Source organism: Xiphophorus couchianus, chromosome 8, assembly GCF_001444195.1.
Source record: "Xiphophorus couchianus chromosome 8, X_couchianus-1.0, whole genome shotgun sequence".
NCBI lineage: Eukaryota > Metazoa > Chordata > Actinopteri > Cyprinodontiformes > Poeciliidae > Xiphophorus > Xiphophorus couchianus.
The window spans coordinates 3,223,866-3,245,751 of NC_040235.1; the positions used below are offsets into that span (position 1 = coordinate 3,223,866).

At 39.7% G+C, this 21,886-nt stretch overlaps 3 protein-coding genes across 3 annotated transcripts; 1 reads left to right on the forward strand and 2 right to left on the reverse strand.

Annotated features, from left to right (window-relative positions):
• Nucleotides 1-6,060: 6,060 nt before the first annotated feature.
• Nucleotides 6,061-8,395, reverse strand: LOC114149897 (proline-rich protein 36-like; the record flags this gene model as incomplete). Its single annotated transcript, XM_028026004.1, is given in 2 exon segments — nt 6,061-7,633; nt 8,290-8,395. Coding segments are annotated over 2 exon segments (1,197 nt in total), but the record flags the coding sequence as incomplete, so codon positions are not given.
• A 127-nt stretch (nt 8,396-8,522) lies between these two features.
• On the reverse strand, nt 8,523-12,423 carry dnajc25 (DnaJ (Hsp40) homolog, subfamily C, member 25). The gene is made up of 5 exons (XM_028025679.1): nt 12,047-12,423; nt 11,173-11,325; nt 9,582-9,952; nt 9,405-9,504; nt 8,523-8,893 (listed from the first exon to the last, which is right to left on the reverse strand). Exons 1-5 carry the CDS (start codon nt 12,338-12,340, stop codon nt 8,771-8,773), a joined length of 1,041 nt encoding a protein of 346 aa, XP_027881480.1. The 5' UTR covers nt 12,341-12,423; the 3' UTR covers nt 8,523-8,770.
• Nucleotides 12,424-14,619: 2,196 nt separating this feature from the next.
• LOC114149628 (uncharacterized) lies at nt 14,620-21,793 on the forward strand. Its single transcript, XM_028025649.1, has 3 exons — nt 14,620-14,897; nt 14,978-15,128; nt 18,831-21,793. Exons 2-3 carry the CDS (start codon nt 14,992-14,994, stop codon nt 21,457-21,459), a joined length of 2,766 nt encoding a protein of 921 aa, XP_027881450.1. The 5' UTR covers nt 14,620-14,897; nt 14,978-14,991; the 3' UTR covers nt 21,460-21,793.
• The last annotated feature ends 93 nt before the right edge of the window (nt 21,794-21,886 follow it).

Genomic DNA, 21,886 nt, shown 5'->3' on the forward strand with positions numbered 1-21,886 from the left:
TTTTGCTGTAAGATAGTTGACTTTAGCTAACTTCGTGTTAGCATGTGTACTCCGGGTTAAATTGGTGATTATTTACCATAAATCCGGTCCTTCAAATGCCTCCACAAATAATGTGCACCGTGTTAGCTCAGGAAGCCGGTGGATAGTGAGCGGGGCTCCGGAACAGAAAGCAGATTCTGGACCTGAACACAGGGAACAGAGTCTCTCTGTCCCATCATGATGATGAGCCGGGTCTAGTATCATCTAAGGATGGTTGGTGTATTTGAAGACATCTACGTTGGGAAATTATATTGACAATATATTGTTTTGACAGGTCAGAGAAAAGAGGAAAAAACTGCTGTTATGGTTCTTTGTATTGTGCTGTGGAAATGTCAGCATTTTCCTCTTTTTTTATTGAATATCAAGTTTAACAGAACTGGGCAATAAAGTGGTCCAATTTAAAAATGTTTTTTATACTTTGTGTTCAGCTACACATGTTCTATCATTTGAGATAAATACATATTTTAAAACGAACAAATGGTCTATTATTGGAATTTTATGTATAATTGCAAATTATAAAAAAAATAAATAAAATAAAAACGACTCGAAATGACTTGAAATTAAAGGTTCCTGACTTGAGACTTGACTCGACTTTTGCCTGTATTTACTTGAGACTTGACTCGGACTTGAGGACAAAGACTTGAGACTTACTTGAGACTTGCAACACAGTGACTTGGTCACACCTCTGCTAATGAGTTTTAAAGTTGTAGAAACAATACCTTGTTGCCATGGTTACGTGTCTAAAAGTTAAAAGCAAGCTGTGTTTTTATTTTTGTGCTCCAACTTGCTGAGATATCTGAATTTCCCAGGATGACAACAAAGGTGAGGGAGGAAACCGTTTCAAAAGTGTCGTGCTTTTAATGTGAAATGGCTTTTGCTCCTTAACTTCTGGTTAAAACGGCTAGCTTGATGTCATTGGTCATCAGGGTTGCGTCACATGCACGTTTATCTCGTTCATTTGACCACGCCCACCTCACGAGGGACACGCCCGCATTACAGAACCATTGATGCCTGAAGGCAGAAGGCAAAGATCAGAGTTAAAACTCACCAGTTTGATTTTGTTATTAAATTAAATAAAATAGATCTGGGTGACTGCCGCCGCTTTTATTTTGAAGGAAAATGTAACAAATATGATGCAAAACTGTTTAAATTAAGAGCCGAAGAGCTTAAAACAATATCAATATTACACACATGTAATTAGTAAATGTTTTATTTATAGATTTTCACTGATTCAAATAAAGGAGATGAATTTAAAAAATGACTGATTATACTTTATTAATCCTGAAGGTGAAATTGATTATTTATTGACAAGCTATTCCAAAGTGTAAAATATTAGTAAACACAAATGGAATCATAACCAATCTAAAATTAATTTTAAATAATATATACATAAGTGTAATGCTGTAAGTAATTTAAATTAGACTAAATATGAAATAAATAAAATCAAAAGGACTTTGCTTTGAAATGTCCTTTCAAAGCAAATATACATACAGTATATATATATTTATTTATTTATTTATATGTATATGTCAATAAACTCAGCTTTAAACCCATATTTTAGCTCGGTTGTGTTAATTTTCAAATGTGTCTTTTGCATTAAAATTTGGTTTATTTCTTCAACAGACCTTTAAAAACAAAATAAAAGCAGAAGTTCACTGTAAGACAGTCTCAAGTATTTGTAACCTTTAATTATTGTTTTGACTGTGAATGTGGGAAACTTTAGGTGTTTTTCTGATTCATGCAGATAAAAACACACCTGCTCTGCAGTGGGGAGTTTTTCTGTCTTTAAATTCCTTCAGACTCAGATATATTTCCTTCTTCCGTTTCCACTGAAGCTTAAAGAGGAACAGAAATAAACCAGCAGCTCGTCAACAAGGAAGTTTTCACATAAGAACCTTTTTCTGTTTCTGTGCTGGACGACAAACTTTAAGAAGTTCAGTCCGCAGCGGCGCCTAGTGGCCGCCAGAGGAACTGCAACTGCATGTTAACACGAACAGCAGAAACCGACCCGACTAAAAAGACGGTCCAATTTAATACAATTAACCAACTAATTTATTTAAATATATGGCATTCATCAACTGTTTAAAGATAAATGTCTTTATAGCAGCACTTTGCAAGTATCGAACTGAAATGCTTAAAAATATTCTACACTAGAGGGCAGTATGCTGCGCGTTGAACCACTGGAGGTAGAAGGAGGATGGGGGGTAAATAAATGTCTGCCAAAAATACTCAAAAATGTTTAGATTAATATTTTTTAAAAAACTTGAAAAATTCTGAGTCTCAAAAGTAAAAAATCTTCAGGATTTGAAATAGAAAATTTTCTCAAGTTTTTTCTAGGAAATTTCTGAGATTCATCTAAATAATCTATGAGTTTCTTGGCAGAAATTTACTACTGCTTTATTTTTCTATCTACCATGGCTCTAATATGTTGTCATTGATGCCAGTTACTTAAAATTGGGGTGTTTTAAATCTGGGGTTCCCAAAGTGTGGGGCGGGATCCACCAGGGGGTCGAGAGACAGCAGTTTGGCGGTCGAAAGATTATTACTAGAATCACCACGATGTGACATCACCCAAATGAATTACTACATCTAAAGATAGTTCAATATGAATGAAGTATGAAAACATTTAAAGAATGATGGAATTCTTTATTTCACACTTTTTTATTTTTTTGTATTTTTTATTTTTAAAAAAATATTTTTTATATTAATTAAAAACAATATTTTTTAAATGTAATTTAAAAAAAAAAAGTCATTCATTATTTATCCGTCCTCTGGTGAAAGGCGCCCTGGGTGGAGAACCGTATTTTCTATCTGTGTGGCCTGAACTCTTCCTGTGTCACATTTCACACTAGCATTACCAGGGTTTTGGACCTCTCCCCTGACGTCCCGAAACAGGGTCAAAAGGCCTTGAGTCCACCCTGACGACTCTGATGGCTCAAATTAGCATCCCTTCTTCAATTGTAAATGTGGCCGTTGACCGTCAGGCCAGAAGGTAGGAGTGTGAATTGTCCATGTTGGGGGTGGGTGTCTATGATACCTGCAGGAGATCAGATCTCCTGTAGGTAGTGCTCTTCAGTTTAGTTTTGAAGCATACATGAAGTGTTTTTGGAGAGATGTGACCTTTAGCTGATCCATGATGTTGTGCTGCATTATCCAGGTCATTTTGCCAAATGTACATAGAGTTTGCAAAACATACAATCTGTTTCAAGAAACATGCAAAGGTTTTTCTAAAATAAATTTGAAATGTTTTTCTTTTAAATAAAGCTAAGTGGGTTTAAAATGACAGTTTAGAAATAAACTAACCAAATTAATTGTGTTGATCCACCTCAAAAAAATCATGCAAAAAGTGTAAGCAAAAGAAATCTGGGAGACTTAGCACATGCAAATTTGCATGCAGCCTTTTGTGCTGTGGAGGATAAATAGGTGACTGCTTCACCTATTTAGTTCACAAGAACTAATGGCATTTATTTCAGTCATAATCTTGCGGGGGGGTGACCAAGGTTCCATCACTATGTGACAGCTGGTCAGCAAACCTGGAAAACATGATTGACATGGCAGCACTGAATGCACATGTGCTTTATCAGGCATGCATTGGGGTGCAGGAGAGACGGGTGGACTTCCTGGTTGAGCTTGCAAAAGAGTTGGGTAACTCTCATGTGAGTGAGAAGAAGGCACACAAGGAGAAACTGCTTCGGCAACAACCTTCCACACCCAGCTCAGGCAAAAGGGCGAAGTGTCAGGTCAACCATCGATGCAGGAACAATTGTGCAACTGTGAGATGCGTTGAGGCCATTACCAGGGTAATGGCCTTATTTACAGAACAAAAGCGCCTGCTAGCTAAAATCCTTCAGGTCAGTCGACCCGTCTCTGGGCTCCAAAGGTAGAAATGTTAAATGACCTTTCTCTGGTAATGCTTGTGTTCATAAACCTTCAGACTTTTGAAATGATTCTGTATCTAGTTCTGCTTTTCTACACCAAACATCAGTTGTTGGAAAACACCAATTATTTATCAGATTAATGAGAGGAGTTTTTTATGACTGCTAATCGTTTCAGTCCCAAATTATTGATCAGTTTATTGAAGGTGCTGCCCTCAGAGTGGACGGCGCTCTGCTGGTCGGTGATGCAATCAGTGATGAAGATCAAACTGTTGCTGCTTCGTGTTTTCAGGTTCCTTTTACACGATGAGTCAGTGACTAACTAACATCTCTGACTGCTTTTATTCAGCCAAGAATGAAAAACTAAAGTAGAGAATATTTAGGGGATCCTGCTGTTACTGTGAGTTTCTGGTTATAATGAGACAAGTTTTATGTCTTTTCTTTCATGTTATGGGATATAAAACTCATTAAAACGAGAAAGTTTGTCAAAATAACACGATGAGTTTCAGATTCTGTTAAAACGAGAAACGTTCGAATCAGATGTGAAAGTGAGAGTTTCTAATATAATAATGAGATGAGTTTGAAATAATTAAAGCAGAAAATTAGTTCCTGTTTTAATTAGTTGTGTTTTATATCTCACTTTAACCAGAAACTTTAACATTATGAGATAAAAATCATTAAAATGATATGCAAACCAGTTGAAATGAGTTGGTTGTGATAACAATTTCAGTTTCAGTTTTATGTCTCCATATAAACCATAATAAAATACATATGAAGTATAATTTTATGCACAGAGTTTGATAGTTTTACACAGAAGCCAAAGAGGAAACCAGTTGAACTTGAAAATCATCGTTCCTCCAGTTTCACATCCTCTGATCTTATCGCATCATTTCTGTTTTTTCTCAGACCAGAAAAGACGATTAGTTTAAGTTACAACAATGTTTTAATCAGCAGCAGATTCATGAATTCAGTTTTTTATTAAAGTTTATCTAGTTATAAAACTGCAACATGTCACATTCATAAAAACTCGTTTTGGTGCCAAATTCAGAAAATAACCCAAATCTATGGCAGAAAAAATGAAGTAAATTTCAATTAAAACAAATATTGAGATCAATCTCAGAAAAATTCTAAAAAACAAGAAAATTTCTGAGCTACGAAAGTCGAACATTTGTGAGAGAAAAAAACGGAAATTTTGACATTAACCTGAGATTTTCTGGAAAAAACTTGAAAGTTTCTGAGCAACAAAAGTCGAAAATGTGAGGAAAAAACAGAAATCAGAATTATTTAGAATTGTTTTTAGACAATCTTAGAAATTGTGTGGAAAAAAACCCTGAACATTTCTGGGCTCCAAAAAGGTTAGTTTTTTTTTGTGTTTTTTTTTCCAAGAAAAAATTCGGAAACTTTTAGATAATTTTCAACTTTTAAAACTTTTAGTCTGAAAAGGTGGAAAAAAACCTAAAATTTTTAAAATCATCACAGAAACCTTTTATTAATTTTTTTTTTAAATTAATTTTTCTATTAATTTTTGACTTTTTGAAAAATTTCCAAATAAATTTCTACAAAATTTTTGAGGTTAATATCAAATTTCATTTTATTTTTTTCTTGCAAATTTGCTTCTTTTTTCTGTCTCCAATCGGCCCAATGTGCCATCGTACCACTCCGTCATGGCCGACATCAGAAAACAACATGACTTATACGTTTTAAACTCAAATAAACAGCTAAATATTCCTCCATGGTTTTTATACCAGATTTTAATCTATTATTTTTTTCTCATCATCTTTTCTAAAAAAATCTTCCTGAGAACCGAAGAAACAATTTGTTTTCCAATTTCTGTATTTATGTGATTTCCTACCTATTGAGGCTAAAATGAACATCTTACCATTTTATGTTTTATTTAAATTTCACAGCATGTCCATTGTCGTGGACATCAGGACGATTGCAGTCTAAATTATGACAGAATTAAAAAAATGGAGAAATGTGCAGATTAGTGATTAATGAATCACATTAACCCAAGAAAAGGTCAAATTTGAAAAATACATTTAATAACCAGAAGTTGTTCATTTCAGTCTGTTGCTTGTTACTTGAAATAAAAACCAAAAATGGCTCAAACTGCATGGTGTCCAAGAAATGAAGACTTTATTTATTTTTACTTATCTTTTTATTTATTTTGAACATGATAAAAGTATAAAATCACATACATGAACACTTCAGAATATCAGCTCACATGGCCTTTCTTGGATTTCCCAGAGTCAAAATCTTCTGGACTGAAAAATCTGAAGTTCCAGTTATTAGCAGGAACATGATGAGGAATAAGTTCTGCAAACTTCTCAAAGGGTTTTCCAGCAACTGGAACCATTAAGATGAACCAAAGAATACCAAACCAAACCAGTAGCCAGAAGAGAATCTCAGCTCACAACGATGTGATCCTGATAAACCTGTGCTGACGGCCTCCACCGTTTATAGAAAGATATAAACGATATTTGCAGTCGATGGTCAAACAAAGAAAAAACTCGTGTTCAGGATTTTTATGACCAAATGTTGAGCTTTCATCGAATGTCAACCAGAACCAAGAAATGGACATTCTCATCACAAATGACTGGACAAACATTCAAATTAATCCTGGCCCATTTAGCACATTTCCTGCTCTCCCTCTGGCTCTGATGGTGCGTTCACACCAAACCTGTTCTGACCGTCAGGCAGATCTGGTTTACATCCAAAGTCTATGTGGAGGAGCGCTGAGGGTCGAGGAGGAGAACTGAGGGCCGAGGAGGAGAACTGAGGGCCGAGGAGGAGAACTGAGGGCCGAGGAGGAGCGTTGGGGGCCGAGGAGGAGAGCTGGGGGCCGAGGAGGAGAGCTGGGGGCCGAGGAGGAGAGCTGAGGGCCGAGGAGGAGAACTGAGGGCCGAGGAGGAGCGTTGGGGGCCGAGGAGGAGAGCTGGGGGCCGAGGAGGAGCGCTGAGGGCCGAGGAGGAGAACTGAGGGCCGAGGAGGAGCGTTGGGGGCCGAGGAGGAGAGCTGGGGGCCGAGGAGGAGAGCTGAGGGCCGAGGAGGAGCGCTGAGGGCCGAGGAGGAGCGTTGGGGGCCGAGGAGGAGCGCTTAGGGCCGAGGAGGAGCGTTGGGGGCCGAGGAGGGCCGAGGAGGAGAGCTGGGGGCCGAGGAGGAGAGCTGGGGGCCGAGGAGGAGAGCTGGGGGCCGAGGAGGAGAACTGAGGGCCGAGGAGGAGCGTTGGGGGCCGAGGAGGAGAGCTGAGGGCCGAGGAGGAGAGCTGAGGGCCGAGGAGGAGAACTGAGGGCCGAGGAGGAGAGCTGGGGGCCGAGGAGGAGAACTGAGGGCCGAGGAGGAGAGCTGGGGGCCGAGGAGGAGAACTGAGGGCCGAGGAGGAGCGTTGGGGGCCGAGGAGGAGAGCTGGGGGCCGAGGAGGAGCGCTGAGGGCCGAGGAGGAGAGCTGGGGGCCGAGGAGGAGAGCTGGGGGCCGAGGAGGAGCGCTGGGGGCCGAGGAGGAGAACTGAGGGCCGAGGAGGAGAGCTGGGGGCCGAGGAGGAGAACTGAGGGCCGAGGAGGAGCGTTGGGGGCCGAGGAGGAGAGCTGGGGGCCGAGGAGGAGCGCTGAGGGCCGAGGAGGAGAGCTGGGGGCCGAGGAGGAGAGCTGGGGGCCGAGGAGGAGCGTTCCGAGGTCTAGAGCGGTGCAGTTTGAACCGTTTTTATGACGTTCCACATAGACTGTGAATGTAAACTTAACGCTCAAAACACTTTTCATATGAACGCACCAAGTGCACACGTTAAATTTGAAACGTTGTCTACAGAGAAAGTAAGAAAGAAAGTTGTCTACAGCTAGAAAGTAACTCAGAGTAGGAACAAAAAATAAGCCTCAACTAAATGTCCACTATAATGGACATTAGTGTCTGGACCGGGTCTCAGGAGGAAATCAGAACATATTGCAGAAGGTTTAGAATATGAAGAAGAAGTACCTCAGAAAAACCTTCAAGAAAAAAACTTTGTTTCAAAAGTTGAACATTTTTGACTTTTTGACTGGATCTGGTGTTTTATTTTTAATCCCTTATAAACAGATAAAACAGAATTTATAGGAACCAGATGGTGATATTAAAAAAACCCAACAGTTTTTATAAACAAAGTCTTGATCTGGATTTATTATCAGACCAGATCCCAGTGAAAACTGTTCTATTTTCTGCACCAGAACAGAACCAGAACTTTAATAAAAACATTGAAACCATTTTTATTGAACCGTTTCCTAAAAACTTTGAAGCTTTTCGTCCCTCTGACGTCTAAACTTCGGCCATTTTGTCGCGTTAGCCCAACATTGCATAGCCGTTAAACAATGGCGAACAGAAAGCAGCACAACACGCCACAGCACTCACCATCGCCCCCGGAGGAACGCTGCGGTATTGCAGGACAGACGGCGCTCAGCTGCGCAGCATCGAACCGTCGGACGCTGCAGGCACAACAAAAAAAACATTCATCTGTTTATCAACTGAACGGCTTCATCAGCAGCAGGAGGTTACGTGTTGCTGCCTTTATAAAGGACACTTATATTTATATTTCAGGCTTAAAAGGCGGAAATGTGGAGGAAATAACACAAATATCACAAACGTTTGATCTTAAATATAAACTGGATCTGATTCTTTTAATGGGTAAAAATGTTAGAATACAGAAATAAATCAAGCTTCAGCTCGCAGTTTATTCAGTCACTCTGAGGCGTCTGTAGGAAAATATCTGTATCGACGGCTGCAAACAGCCGGGCTGGAGTCCGCCGGCGCCGGGCCGGGTTGGGCCGGGCCGGGCCGGGCGTTGAGCCGGCGCTGAGGCAGCTGTGTTGGTTCTGGACGGGCGGTGCCGCCGTCAGTCGTCTGCGAAGGTCAGCCGACCCGGGCCTTCGTTCTTCATCCAGCGGCGGTACCGCTTCATCTTCGGGTCGGTCGCCAGCTTGACCTTCATCTCCTCCTCGCGCTCCTTCCTGTACGCCTGGGAGGAAAACAGGAGAGAGTCAGAGAACGGAGAACAGGAAGGCCATTTAAAACCAGGCTCTGATTATTAAAATATTAAAACAGAAACTCTGGTAATTACAGCGCAGCGTTAGAACCAGGCGAAGAAAACAAAGTTAACGATGAAAATAAAGTCGTAAAGTTACAAAAAAATTTAACAATAAAGTCGAAATAATATAAGAATTAAAACGTACAGAATGACTTTATTCTTGTTTTATAATAATTATTCTCATATTACTTTTCTTCTATTATTAGTAATTTATTCTAGTGATTTTGTCTTTATTCTTGTATTATTACTTTAGTAATAAGACTTTTTCTATTATTATGACTTTATTCTCATAATTTTATTGTTTTAAAACTATAAATATATAAATCTGGTTTTGAATCAGATAACAGTTTGGGAGTGAACGTGTTTTATTTATTATTTTTAAACCTTCAGAACCAGGAAGTGGCCTCTGATTGGCCCAGAGTTTCTTAAAGGGGCCTCGTACCTCATAGTTTTCTCGGACCCACAGCTGTTTCTCCAGGAACGTCTGCTTGGCGTTTTCCTCCAGACTGTCGAACTGCGCCTGCGACAGCTTCATGTTCCTCCTGATGAGAGCAGAACCGGGCCGTCAGAACCTCAGCCAGAACCCGAGCGGCGCGGGCCGGCGCCGGCCGCCACTGACCTGATGAGGTAGAGCTTCTCCTCCTCGCCGTACTCCTCCCGGCAGACGGTGAAGCGGTACACCCAGCGGGCGTACCACGCCACGTAGCGGCTCAGGTAGAAGGGGAACAGCGCCATCTGGCACAGCAGGATGTCCGACAGGCTCGGCTTCTGGTAGCCGCCCTTGATGTCGATCTTGTTCTTGATGATGTCACGGATCACTTCCTCTTCCTGCTCGCGGATTTCCTCCTTGGAGCGCCGGTTCTTGCCCTTCTCCTTGGTGCGGCTGAGCAGGCCCTGCTGCTTGGCGATCTCGGTGGCCTGGATCCGGTACTTTGGGACGGTCACCAGGTAGTTGATGGCCTTGTTGTAGCTGCTGCACCAGCTGACGTACTGGAGAGCAGACACTGGTTATACTGGTTGTACTGGTTACACTGGTTATACTGGGCCAGGAAGAGGCTGGAGGAAACATTTCACATCCAGAACCAGAACACTTCAGAACCACAGATCTATGTGGATCAGATTCTAAATCTAGATTCTTGTTTAACACGTTTTTATTTTTTATTACCTCCAGCCAGCAGGGGGCACCGCGCACCCACATTAATGTCATTTCCTTTATTCTACTTTAATAAATTAGTAAATAATATTTTAATTAATAAATGAATAACATCCTAATAAAATCAAAACTAATTTATTAATACATTTCAGTACTTAAAAATAAATGTTTTACTTATTAATAAAAGTATTTAATGCAAAATAAATGTATCAATTGTTAATAAATACAAAATAAAAGTCACCATGAAATTAAAAATAATAAATGTATTTGCTCTTTATTAATAAATTAAATAAACAATATAAATGATAAATGTCTTCATGAAAACTAAATGTAATTATTAATAATAAATTTATTTTTATTGATTAATAAATTTAAAAAATGTTAATTACATTTCTATTTATTAATAAATAGATTTATTTATTGACATAACAGTTTTATTCATTATTAAAATATAAATGTTCCCATGAAATAAAAACAACAAACAAAATATTTTAAAGAGCTTGTTTTGTACATCACAGTTTTGATTAATTAATTTATTTAATTTGTTCATTTTTTATTTCATAAGGATGTTTGGTTTTGTAAACCCATTTTACGTTTTTTAGGGGTTTTTGTGAAAGAAAAAATAAGACATCCATTTAAAAATATTTACTTTTTTTCATTTCATATGAAAATGTTTATTATTTGGTGGAGTATTTATTAACCGTTAATAACAATATTTATATATTTATTTAATTTTGAATAAAGCTGCTCTCCATGCTGATCTACTGTCAGGAAAGATTCTGTGATTATAAATAGTAAAAATTGGAGAAATTTAAAATAAAACGTGTTTAACGTTTCTCTCCTTGCTGGTGCGTTTACTGACTAAATAAAATGTAGGACTTTTCAGTTTAGATGAATTTGATGCTCAGGAAGGAAAAACTAAGATCAGAACCTGAGCAGCAGAAACAAGTTTAGTGTCGACATGTTGCTGGTTCACAAAAACTGAGAGGCAAAGCAGCCAGAGTCCAGAGAAACAGAACCAGAACCAGAACCGAGTCTTCGAACGCGGCGCTCCTACCTGGACGGCGGAGATGGCGCAGATGGTGACGAGGATGACGATCCTGACGTCGACCTTGGGGGCGAGGCGGCGGCGGTAGTAGGCGTAGTAGTGCTGGTAGTATTCCTCAGGATGGTCCAGCATGTAGTCGTAGTCGCGCCGCGAGTCTTCATCCTGCAGACAGAAAAAAACGAATCAGGAATATCCAGCATTACTAGAACAATACCTGAAAAAGTTTAGAACGGGGAAAAACTCTCCTCTAAAACCAAGATGGTGGCTCTAGAAGGATGTTTGTACCAACTGTGAAGCACGGCGGTGGACGGGTGATGATCTGGGTGATATCTGAGTCAGTAATGAACTTTTCTGTATTTCATTGTGTTCTAGAGTCAAATGAAAGAAAATCTGAACCAAAAATCCAAACGGAACAAATCCAGGTGGTCTAGTCAAAGTCTAGACCTCAAGTCTTCGTATTACGAAAAGTCGTATGAAAATAAAGTTGAAATATGAAACTTTATTATTTCAAATTTAGTCTCGTAAAACTTTTTTCTCTAATTATGACTTTATTTGTAGATTATTTTGACTATTTTTGTATGATTTTATTCTAAGTATTTTATTTTTTCTAATACTCCGTAGCAGATAAGAACCAGTGGAGATGACAGAGCAAAGAACTTTCCATAATATGCAGAACCTTCTGAGACTCTCAGGATTGTCCAGAAGGTTCTGCATATTATGGAAAGTTCTTTGCTCTGTCATCTGACAATCCTGAGAGTCTTCAGTCAGAGGCTTCTTGTGATTCGCTGCAATGCGGACTGCTACAGGAGATCCTTCCTTATCACAGCAACATTTAAATAAAGTTTTCTGAATGAGAGTAAAGTGAGACAGAACCGTTACTAACCTTCAGTGTCTCATAAGCTGTAGCAATCAGCAGGAACTTCGTGTGAGAGTTCTCCTCATCTCCGGGCTCCTCGGGCCGGTACCGGTCCGGGTGGTACCGGCGGGCCAGCTGCCGGTAAGCCCTTGCGATCTCCGCCTTGGAGGCCTCCCGGGAGACTCCCAGCACGTCGTAGCAGACCTCCGTCCCGCAGTAGAGCCCCTCCAGCAGCGCCGTGGCCGCGGGCAGCGACGACACGGAGAGCAGGAGCACCGTGAGCCGCCACAGGCCGCGGCTCCGCTCCGGGAACACGACCATCTCTCCCCGCTGCTGCTGCTGCCGCCGCCGCCGCTGCTGCTGCTCAGACACGGAGCTCCAAGCGCCGTCGCATTCTGCTTACGTCACAACTGCGCCGGAAAAGAATGTTGACTCCGATCAAAATAAACTTTCAGGTTAGAGCCGTTAATGTCCTATAATTTTCAAGTAATTATTATTAATAATAATAATAATAATAATAAAACCGGTTCTGATTGGTGTAGGAAATATTTCTGACATTCTTCTCGCATTTTTCTTGTAAAATGTTGGAGTTTAACTTTTTATGGCTTTGATTAAAAAGGGAAAATATTTGCATAAGTGATTTATTTTTGATTCATTAAGATGTTTCTGGGAAACACCACGACTCACTGCAAAGAAATGACATCTTGCAACAAATGTAGCTCTTGGATGACTTTATAATAAGTTTTAATAAAAAAACAAAAAAAAAACACTTTCAATAATGGAGCAATTTTAAAGACCGAAAACATGTTTTGATACTTTTGTTTGTTTGTTTTTGTCTTATTTGATCTGTACCTACGCGTATCATTTATATTTGAATTGATACAAGTTTGTTACAATATTTAAGGATTACTATCATCGCTTTTGTACAATCAGCAGGTTGAAGGAGGCGTCACTCCTTGGTCTGCTCTGCGAGAACTCACTGATACAATCTCTGCAGTTCAGGTATATTAAAATACGGCTACACATCTGCTTTCAATAGAAGATCTTTGCCTCTAGGCCCAAGTGATGACGTTGCATACAAGTATGCCACCTGCAGGCGAAGCGAAATTCAGTTTAAATACCGAGAGATTTAAAAGTCTGAAGAAAAAAAAAAACAGTTTGACCTTAATGACCTTCTGAACCCACCTTGTCTCTAAGGTCCAGTCAACCTGGAGTCCAGTGACTGGAGCAGCAGCAGCAACAACAGACCAAACTGACCAAACTGACCTCAGAGGGATTTCAGTTTTTGGAAAACACTGCAAAACATTTTTTTTATTAGCACCAGTTCCAACCTTTGGTAAACGTTGATCACCCAGTGATTTATTGAGTCTTATGATCCCAAACTGCTGATCATCATGATCACCTTCATTCTGAGCAACTGGAAAACTGGACCCTGCAGACAGACGAGTTTATTTCCTATACATATCAGATCTTCATACAAACTTCTCACAACTGTTGCTTCAATCAGATCCAGGTCACTGGAATGCCAATAATTAGTCACAATTTATTCATAAACCTGAATATTGTCACCATAACCTTGAAAAGAAGGTTATGGGAAAACATCTCGCCTGCTTTTCAAATATTTTAACATTACATATCATTGGTGTTTCCATAGTTTCCATGTCGTAACTACAGAGGCGTCTTTGGGCCATTCTAGATAGAAAAGAGGAGCAAATTTATGTTTAAAGAACTCAGAAATTTTAATAATCTTAGAAATTAAAAAAACAAGGAAAATAGAAAAAACAAGGAAATTTCTTATACCCAACAATAAAAATATGTGAGGAAAAAAAACTAACATTTTCTAGCAAAATCTTAGAAATTTTTCAATTTGGACATTTTTAAATGTGAAAAATCTAAAATTAAAAAAAACCTTTGAAATTCTGAGAATAATTGAAGAATTATCTACAAACACGATGAATTATCTGAGCTCCAAAATAAAATAAAAAAATTAGGAATTTTGAGATTAATCTGAGAAACTTTCTTGAAAGACGTGGAAATTTCTGAAATTAAAAAAATCTAAATTTTCTATAAAAAATCTTGATTAATCTCACAAATTTTCTAGAAAATCTTTTTCTGAACTTCAAATGTTGAAAATTTGTGAGATTAATCAAGATTTTTTTATAGAAAATTTAGATTTTTTTAATCATAAATGACGGCATACTGGAGACGTTGTAGATGGAAAAAAACATAAAGGTGTAAATTTCTGCCAAAAAACTCTGCAACTGAAAATAACCTGAAAAATGTTGTAGAAAAACATGAAAATTTTTTAAAAGTTGAAATTTTTTGACTTTACAAACCAAGAAATGTCCCAGTTCGTTTTAGAAATTATCTGGGAGTAATCTCAAAAATGTATAATTTTTTTCTATCAAACTTTTGACTTTTAAAACTAAGAAGTTTCCAAATTTTTTCTAGGAAATTTCAGAGTTTTTTGGCAGAAATGTACTTCTCTATTTTTTTCTATCTTCAATTCACCGTCATACATGACAGATTTAGTTTAACTTTAGTTCTTTTTGACCATTTTGCATCCAACACAGAAAGATTTCATTAGTTTTTAGCTGCAGCTGTTGGTCAGAACTTTGACAGGATTGAATATTTCAGCTTTACAAACAGATTTATGGGAGGAGGAAGATGGAAAACATCAACCCTGTTGAAAAGTGCTGATGGAGGCTGAGTGTACAAAGCGAGCGCTGTAGTCAGGGGAGAGCGTTATTTTTAGCAGGTGCAGCCCTTCACATCCATCAGACGGTTATTGGCTCTCAGAGCGTCGGTACAAATCAGCAGAGCTGTCAGCAGCGTCTCCACTCAGATTATCGCCGGTGAAGCTGCGTCTCCGCAGGAGGTCTCATTCAGATTTCACTATAATCCAACGCAGGCCGAGCGATGGGGACGCTAACAGCTCTGTGGGTCTGCTTCCCGCAGGATCCGGGCCAAAGATGTCCGGTGAGAAGAACCCAGAGGTGGTGGGATGCGACGCCTCCATCATGAGGAACGTCTGGGAGATCCGGATGAGGGAGTTCGGACAGAGGATGCTGCTGGAGCAGGAGCGGCTGGAGAGGAGCGCGCTGCCCGCGTGAGAAAACTAACATTCAGCAAACCTCTACTGTGACGTCATTTTAGATCAACTAAAACTAAACCCAACCGGGACGAATCTGTCCGTGTTTTGTTCTGATCGAACGGGACAGAAAGTCCCGCTGTCAGCTGAGAGACGTCCAAATGTCCAAACGTCCAAACATCCAAACTGTTTGACATTTTAGATCCTGAATCGAAACCAGAGGCTGAAGTTTCATCCTGCAGAAACTGCAGCCGACTTTCTTTTGGCATGAAGTTTGTTTTCAAAGTAAATATTAAATTTAGTGCTAAATTAGAGATTATAAAAACTTAAACAGCAGCTATAGACCTTTAATGTCTTTCCAAACAATCAGAAGTTGATCAAAGATTCTGCAGGGATATTTTTTAAATGTAAGTTTTAATGATTTTTCTTGTATCTTAATATTCCCAATGCTGAACAGATTCCTGACTCTAACTGGGTTTGGTCATCAGATTTTTAAACCCAGTTTCCATCTGTAGATAAAGTTTTGAATTCACTCTGATGTTTGATTTCTCCCCAAAACAATTTTACAAAAACAGCCAAGAAACTAAAGTTTTGAAGATTCTAAAATTTGAAGGTTTTCTTTACTTGCTTTTTTAAACCCGTTTCCACTCCGTCCCTTAAATTTGACCCGTTTTAGATGATGCACAAATTCTCAATGCTAAGAAAGTTATTTTGAAGAGATTCCTGACACTAAACAGATTTCAGAACACTGCAAAAACACAAAATGTTACCAAGTTTTTTAAATCTAGTTTCAGTTAGTGCAATTGAAATGATTGAAAACTAACTGACAAGTGACTTTTCTGCAAAAATATAAGAATAATTATTTAACATTCATAAAAAGTACAATAAACTAATAATTTTCTTAACCTAAATGAAGATATTATTTAGTTAATTAATTGTTTGGTGAAGATTTTCTGATTTTTGGGCTTTTTGTTATCAGCAGTTTGAAAGAGAAACTGACCTCATTTTCTAAATAAAATCTACAAAAACCAAAACAAAGTCCAAAAACAGATCTTACAGACTAAACCCAGGATTTTACCTCCAGCAGGAGGAATCCCAACAAACCTTTAAATGAAAGGTTCTGAAAAGCTTTCAGAATTTGGCCAGCAGGTCCAAATTCACAGGAAATGATGGAAGACGCTGAAGAAAAATAATTAATTATGCAAATTTTGAAATGCAGCAGAAAAACAATGCAAATGCAGACAAAACATAAATGCTCCAGACCACTAGGGGGAGTCGGCCATTAAATAATATGGGACCAGATACTCGTCATACTTCCTGGATTTTATGATATTATAGAGCCGCATGGACATTTTTTATTATTACAATAGAACAGCAGCATATTTACTTATAGGTAACATTACAGACTCCAGACTCCCCCTATTGGACTGGAGGACTTTTATTTTGTGGCACTAGTTTGCAGTGTTCTATATTTTCAGGTTTTTTTTGTTTGCAGTATTTTCCCTTTTGCTTCTGTTTCCTGTGTTTCCAGCATTTTTCTGTTGCATTAATTTAGTTTGTTTGGGATTTATTCTCGTTTCGTTTTGCGCCTGTGGGTCGCCGTACTGGAAGGCAGACAGAAATGAACTGTTATGATCAGAAATGCTTAGAGTTGCAGGAAGATCTGTCTGTTTGGAAGGAAAATACACAGAAATAAAAGACGGTTTGAAAAGGTTTTCAAGTAAGAACAAAAATATTGTTTTAAACTCAACATAAATAGAGCAAAAACAAAAACATGCAACAATGAACCAAAGTCCCTTTCCTCCAACCATATTTCTGCTTTAGTTGCTGTATTTGTATTAAATGTCTTTAATCATTTTGTATTTCTTGCTTTACAAGTTGGGTTGTCAGCATGTATTTATTATTATCTCAGTTCCAGTTCACTCAGGTTTATTTTAATGCCAGCTGCTCTTCATCCAGTCTGATACAGAGATCAGTCACAGTTCTAACCTCAAATTTAATGTTTTATTAAGTGTGAACATCCTTGTGGCTTTAAATATTAATTTATCAAATTATTCTGTAAGAGTTAATTTCTCGGAAACATCATGATGATGGAGAAACGACGATGTGACCTACCAGAAACCTGACCCACCAGAGCAGCAAAGGTCACCAGTTAGCTTTGCCACCAGATCTCCACAAAAGGTACCGGTCCAAGAACGCATGCCATGTCTCGACTTCCAGAGCCGCCTGAGGAGCCCAACAGATTTAGTGGGAGCTGAAATGAATACTCTGACGGAGTGACACGGTGATTTATGGCGCACGCTGCAGGGAATTTGTGTTTCATGCTGGGAATTTTTTCTGCTTTCAACTGAACGTTTCCTGAACTCTGATAAGAACCAAAAAATCCAACCCAAACATCGGTCTGGGTTCGGTTGAAGTGAACTCTGGTTCAGTTTGAATGCATATGTGAACACCAAGCAGAGCAGAGACCTCTCCAAAAGCAGGAAGTGGACTACAGGGCAGGGCATTCTGGGTAAATACAACCAAAACAAAATCGCTAGTCTAGCGCCAGCGGGAGAAATGACTCGTGGTTTTTAGCCAAAGACAAAAAAAGAAATCCTACAACCTCTAAAATCTGACGCCTCCATTTGTTTACATCTGGTGAAGAAGGAAGTTGCTCTGAGTGTCTTCAGAGGTTTTTGTGTCGTTTCCTTCAGTGGTTCATGGTGCAGCGCCCCCACAGGCCAGGAGGGGAACAGGTTGCTGAAACAGTTTGGTTGATTTGACTCAGAGCAGAGAGAAAGCTGCAGCGGTGCTTTTCCCAGAAAATTTCTGAGCTCCAGAAGTTTAAAATTCGCAAAATTAAAAACAAATAAATTCTTAGATTAATCTCAGAAATTTGGGGGGAAAAACATGAACATTTCTGAGTTTCAAAATTGGAAATTTTTCACTTTTGAATCTCAGAAGTTCCCAATGAAACAAATAAAGTTACTCGTTAAGTATTCAGGTGTCACCAAACATTTTATGGCAAAACTGGAAAAAATTTCCAACTTTATTTTAAGTTTTCACTTTTTTCCTCGATACCAGATCTGAAAATATGCAAAAACAAAGAAAAACACCAAACATTTGTTTCCTTGTTGAACTAAAATCTTCGGGTAAATAATGTACACTAATTGTATTTTTACTTTTTCATGTGCGATCAGTGTCATCTGATCTACTAGCAGCAGGACATAACAGATTTTCTATAAATAAAAACATTGTTGTTTTTATTAGCTGCTAAATGGTAGCATCAGTTTACCCCTCAGTAACTTTACCTCAGACTACAAAACGTTTTCATCATCACAGCCTGGATATAAACAGAACAACCAAATTTACTCCAGAACAAGAAATCCAGAATTATCGCCTCGTACAGATTTTCTGGAGCATATTGTTCCGTTTAGTGTTGGTTGGACGATTATCTTTAAAATCAGACCAATCTAAATAAACAGTCAAAAGGTCTTAGAAGTGTCCAAAATGCTCAACGATGTACGAAACATTTCTGGAGAAATCCTCTAATCAAGAACTAAACCACTTTCATATAATTGGTGTTTAAAGGAGGATCTACCAAGTTTTTGCTTAGCAAACCTAGAAAATTTGTTAGGAACAAAAAGTTTGAACTGCAGGTTTAATAGGTCAAGAAAAAAAGGCTAGCTGTGTTTTATTAACTTTTTTCCCCCTTTTGTTCTTTTTTTGTTTGCACAGCATCAACAAGCAGTGGGCAGATCGTATGACTGCCAAGACGGGGAAATACAAAAGAGTGGAGAGGAAAGTTACACCTTCCGATATCCAACCAGACGACAACATCTGGAAGAGCAAGCAACCGCTGGTTCCTCAGGGAGTTCCTCTTGGCAGAGGTCCGGGTTCTGGTGGCAAACCAGGAATCCCGGCAAAAAGCTTTTCTGCTCAAGCCCCAAATCTCAAGAACAAAAAGGTGCAAGACAAGAGTTTCAACAAACTACAGCTACTCATGTCAATCACCAAAACTCAGCCGTCGTCTCTGGTGTGGGGCAAGGCTTGGAAGTTCAACAAGTCCTTACCGTCACCAGCAGAGGGCGCAAGTCCAGACTGGGGGCAGTGCTGGATGTTTGCTCCCTATCAACCTCGAGCCGAAGAACGTAAGCCTTGGCCAAATGAGCCCAACCTGGTGGATCCACAAAGATATCATCTCTGGAGAAAAGCCTTTTACAAGATGGTGGAACCACAGGCGCTAGACCTGAATCTGCCCGCTGACGAATGGCAGACATCCTGGAAAAGATTTGAGAAAATCAAGAAAGATTCTGGTGAAGATGAAGAGGAAGCCTCTAAACATGGATTCTTCACTTCCCTGGTGGAAACCCAGCACCAAAATGAAATCTTGTGTTCATCAGAGTGGAGTGATTCCTGGACATCCACCAAGCCAGGCAACGAAGGTTTATTGAATGCAACAGTTGCTGACAACAAAGATATGGAAAGAGAAATAAACCCAGAATGGGACGAATGTTGGAGGCTTCTCAACCATCATGGCAGCAACAGCTTCAAGCTTCCTCGCCATCAGAAACCTCTCAGTCCAGAATGGGCCAGTTCATGGAGAGCAGCAGCCGACGTCTTCAACAACAAACAGAGTTCCTCTCAGAACCAACATCATGGCTTTGACAATCACAGCCTGGAGAGAGATGGTTTTCACAAAATCACCTCCCCAACTCGCAAGAGAGACCTACAGGTCTGCGATAAATTTGAGGCGATGAGCGACTGGAGCAAGTCATGGGAGATACCGAAGAACAACTCAAAACCTTGTGCGGAGATAGATAAAGTCCTCAAAGCCTTGCCGCCGAAGATAGATGCTGAGATTCAAAGGGTGGAAAAGATCCCTCAGGTCAATTACTTGACAGAGAAAGTAGATCCAAGGTACGAGCAACTAAGACGTAATGTGATACATCACACAAGGAGAGAACTCCCCGAGTCAAAGATACTTCTTCTGAAGCACCTGCAGAAAATACTTCCACCTTCTGAATGGAGGGATTCCTGGAAGGTAATAAAACACAGAATGAGACAGGAAAGGAGAAGGTACAAGCCGGATCCTGTGAAGCCTTTCAGAGAGTCTGAGAAAGGGGAAGATTCAAAGCCCAATGCCTCGGAGTGGAAAGACTCCTGGAAGTTTACCTGCCGGCCCCTGAATCAGAACCCTGAGCTGTGGCAACAAGGTTGGTCCACCTCAACGCAAGTCCGGGTGAACTGGGAGAGGCACCAGAGTGAGATTTCAGTGGAGGAATTCCCTAAAAATGGCCCAACAAGTGAACGGGTTTGGGGAGAATCCTGGAAGTTCTCAAGGCACCAGCATCGATCAGAACCTGCAAATGCCAAAGATCAAGTCGGCAAAGGGAAGTTGAATGTTCCTGATAACTCAAGAGAACATGAAAGTCAGGCCAAGTCCATATCAGATTGGCAAGATGCCTGGATGATCACAAAAACAGAGATGAGACACGATAAGCCATCGTTTGCTCAGTGGAGGGAATCCTGGAAGTGGTCTATCTACCACACACCACACTGGACTGGACTGGTATCAACAGAGAAGTGGGTGGATGAATCCAGTGAGATCCAACGCCCAAAAAGCATTATGTCCTCAGAAGGAGTGAAAGCTAAAATGAGCAGCTCCTTTGACAACAAGATATTTGGCCAAAGATACCCTGAGAAAGAGTGGAGCTCCTCCTGGAGGACCAAATCACTAAGCAATCAATCAAGCAAAAGTAGTTCAACTCAGCAGCAACATCCCATTCTGAGTGAGTGTGGATGTAAGTGGGGAAGATCTTTCAGACTTGCCAACCCAACGCCCCAACTGGATCAGCCCTGGATTGAGTCTTCCCAGAACCCTGGTTACTACCAGGTTTTATGGTCAAGCAAAAACAAGATACAAAACATAAATAAAAATAAATCCGACCTAAACAAAGTGTTTGCTTCTGCCACACTTTGGGCAAACTCCTACCGGTTCCTGCAGAAACCCAACAACCAGCTTAATACCAAAGGTAGATCCAAAGTACTCAGTGATCAAAGAGTGATTTTACCAACAAAGATCAAAACGAGGAAGCAGCTGTATTCTGGCATAGAGAAGGAGAAACAGTCAGAGAGGAAGTGGGCAGGATGCCACCTCCTGGGTAAAACCCAACCTCGTCCCAAGAAAGGCAGCGGTTCTGACAGTAAGCTCATGCCTGAAGACAGCGTCTATAAGAAGATCCTGGAGGAATGGGGAGAGTCTTGGAGATTCTTCGTCCGTCCTGAAAACCTGAAAAAACAGACAAGCTTTAAATCAATATCTGGTTGGGATGAATCCTGGAAGTTCCTCTTTCCGCCGTACTGACAAAACAAAAACAATCTCTTCAAGAAATGAGTCACTCTGTTGAACCCAATGATCTGCATTTCCCATAAAATGGAAATGTCTTTTTGATAGTTAGCGCAGAACAGTGTGGCAAGAAGATGTGTTTCAGGCAAATAAATCAGAACAGTATAGTTTTAAATTGCTATTTATGAAAAAAGGCAAAGAAGAAGGATAAGGATCTTATGAAGAAAAGTGTAGGTGTAGCTTTAATATGGGAATATTAAAACAGTTTGAGAAAGAAAGATTCACAGGACTGTCTGATGATGAAGGTGAATGAAATGCTAAAGTCTCCTGAATAAAGGAGTAAAAACAAACAGTATCATGTCTTTATTCAGTCTGTTACTGCAGGAGTTTCCTCAACCTTACAAACCAAACAGAAGGTTCACTGACTCCATCTAGTGGACAGATC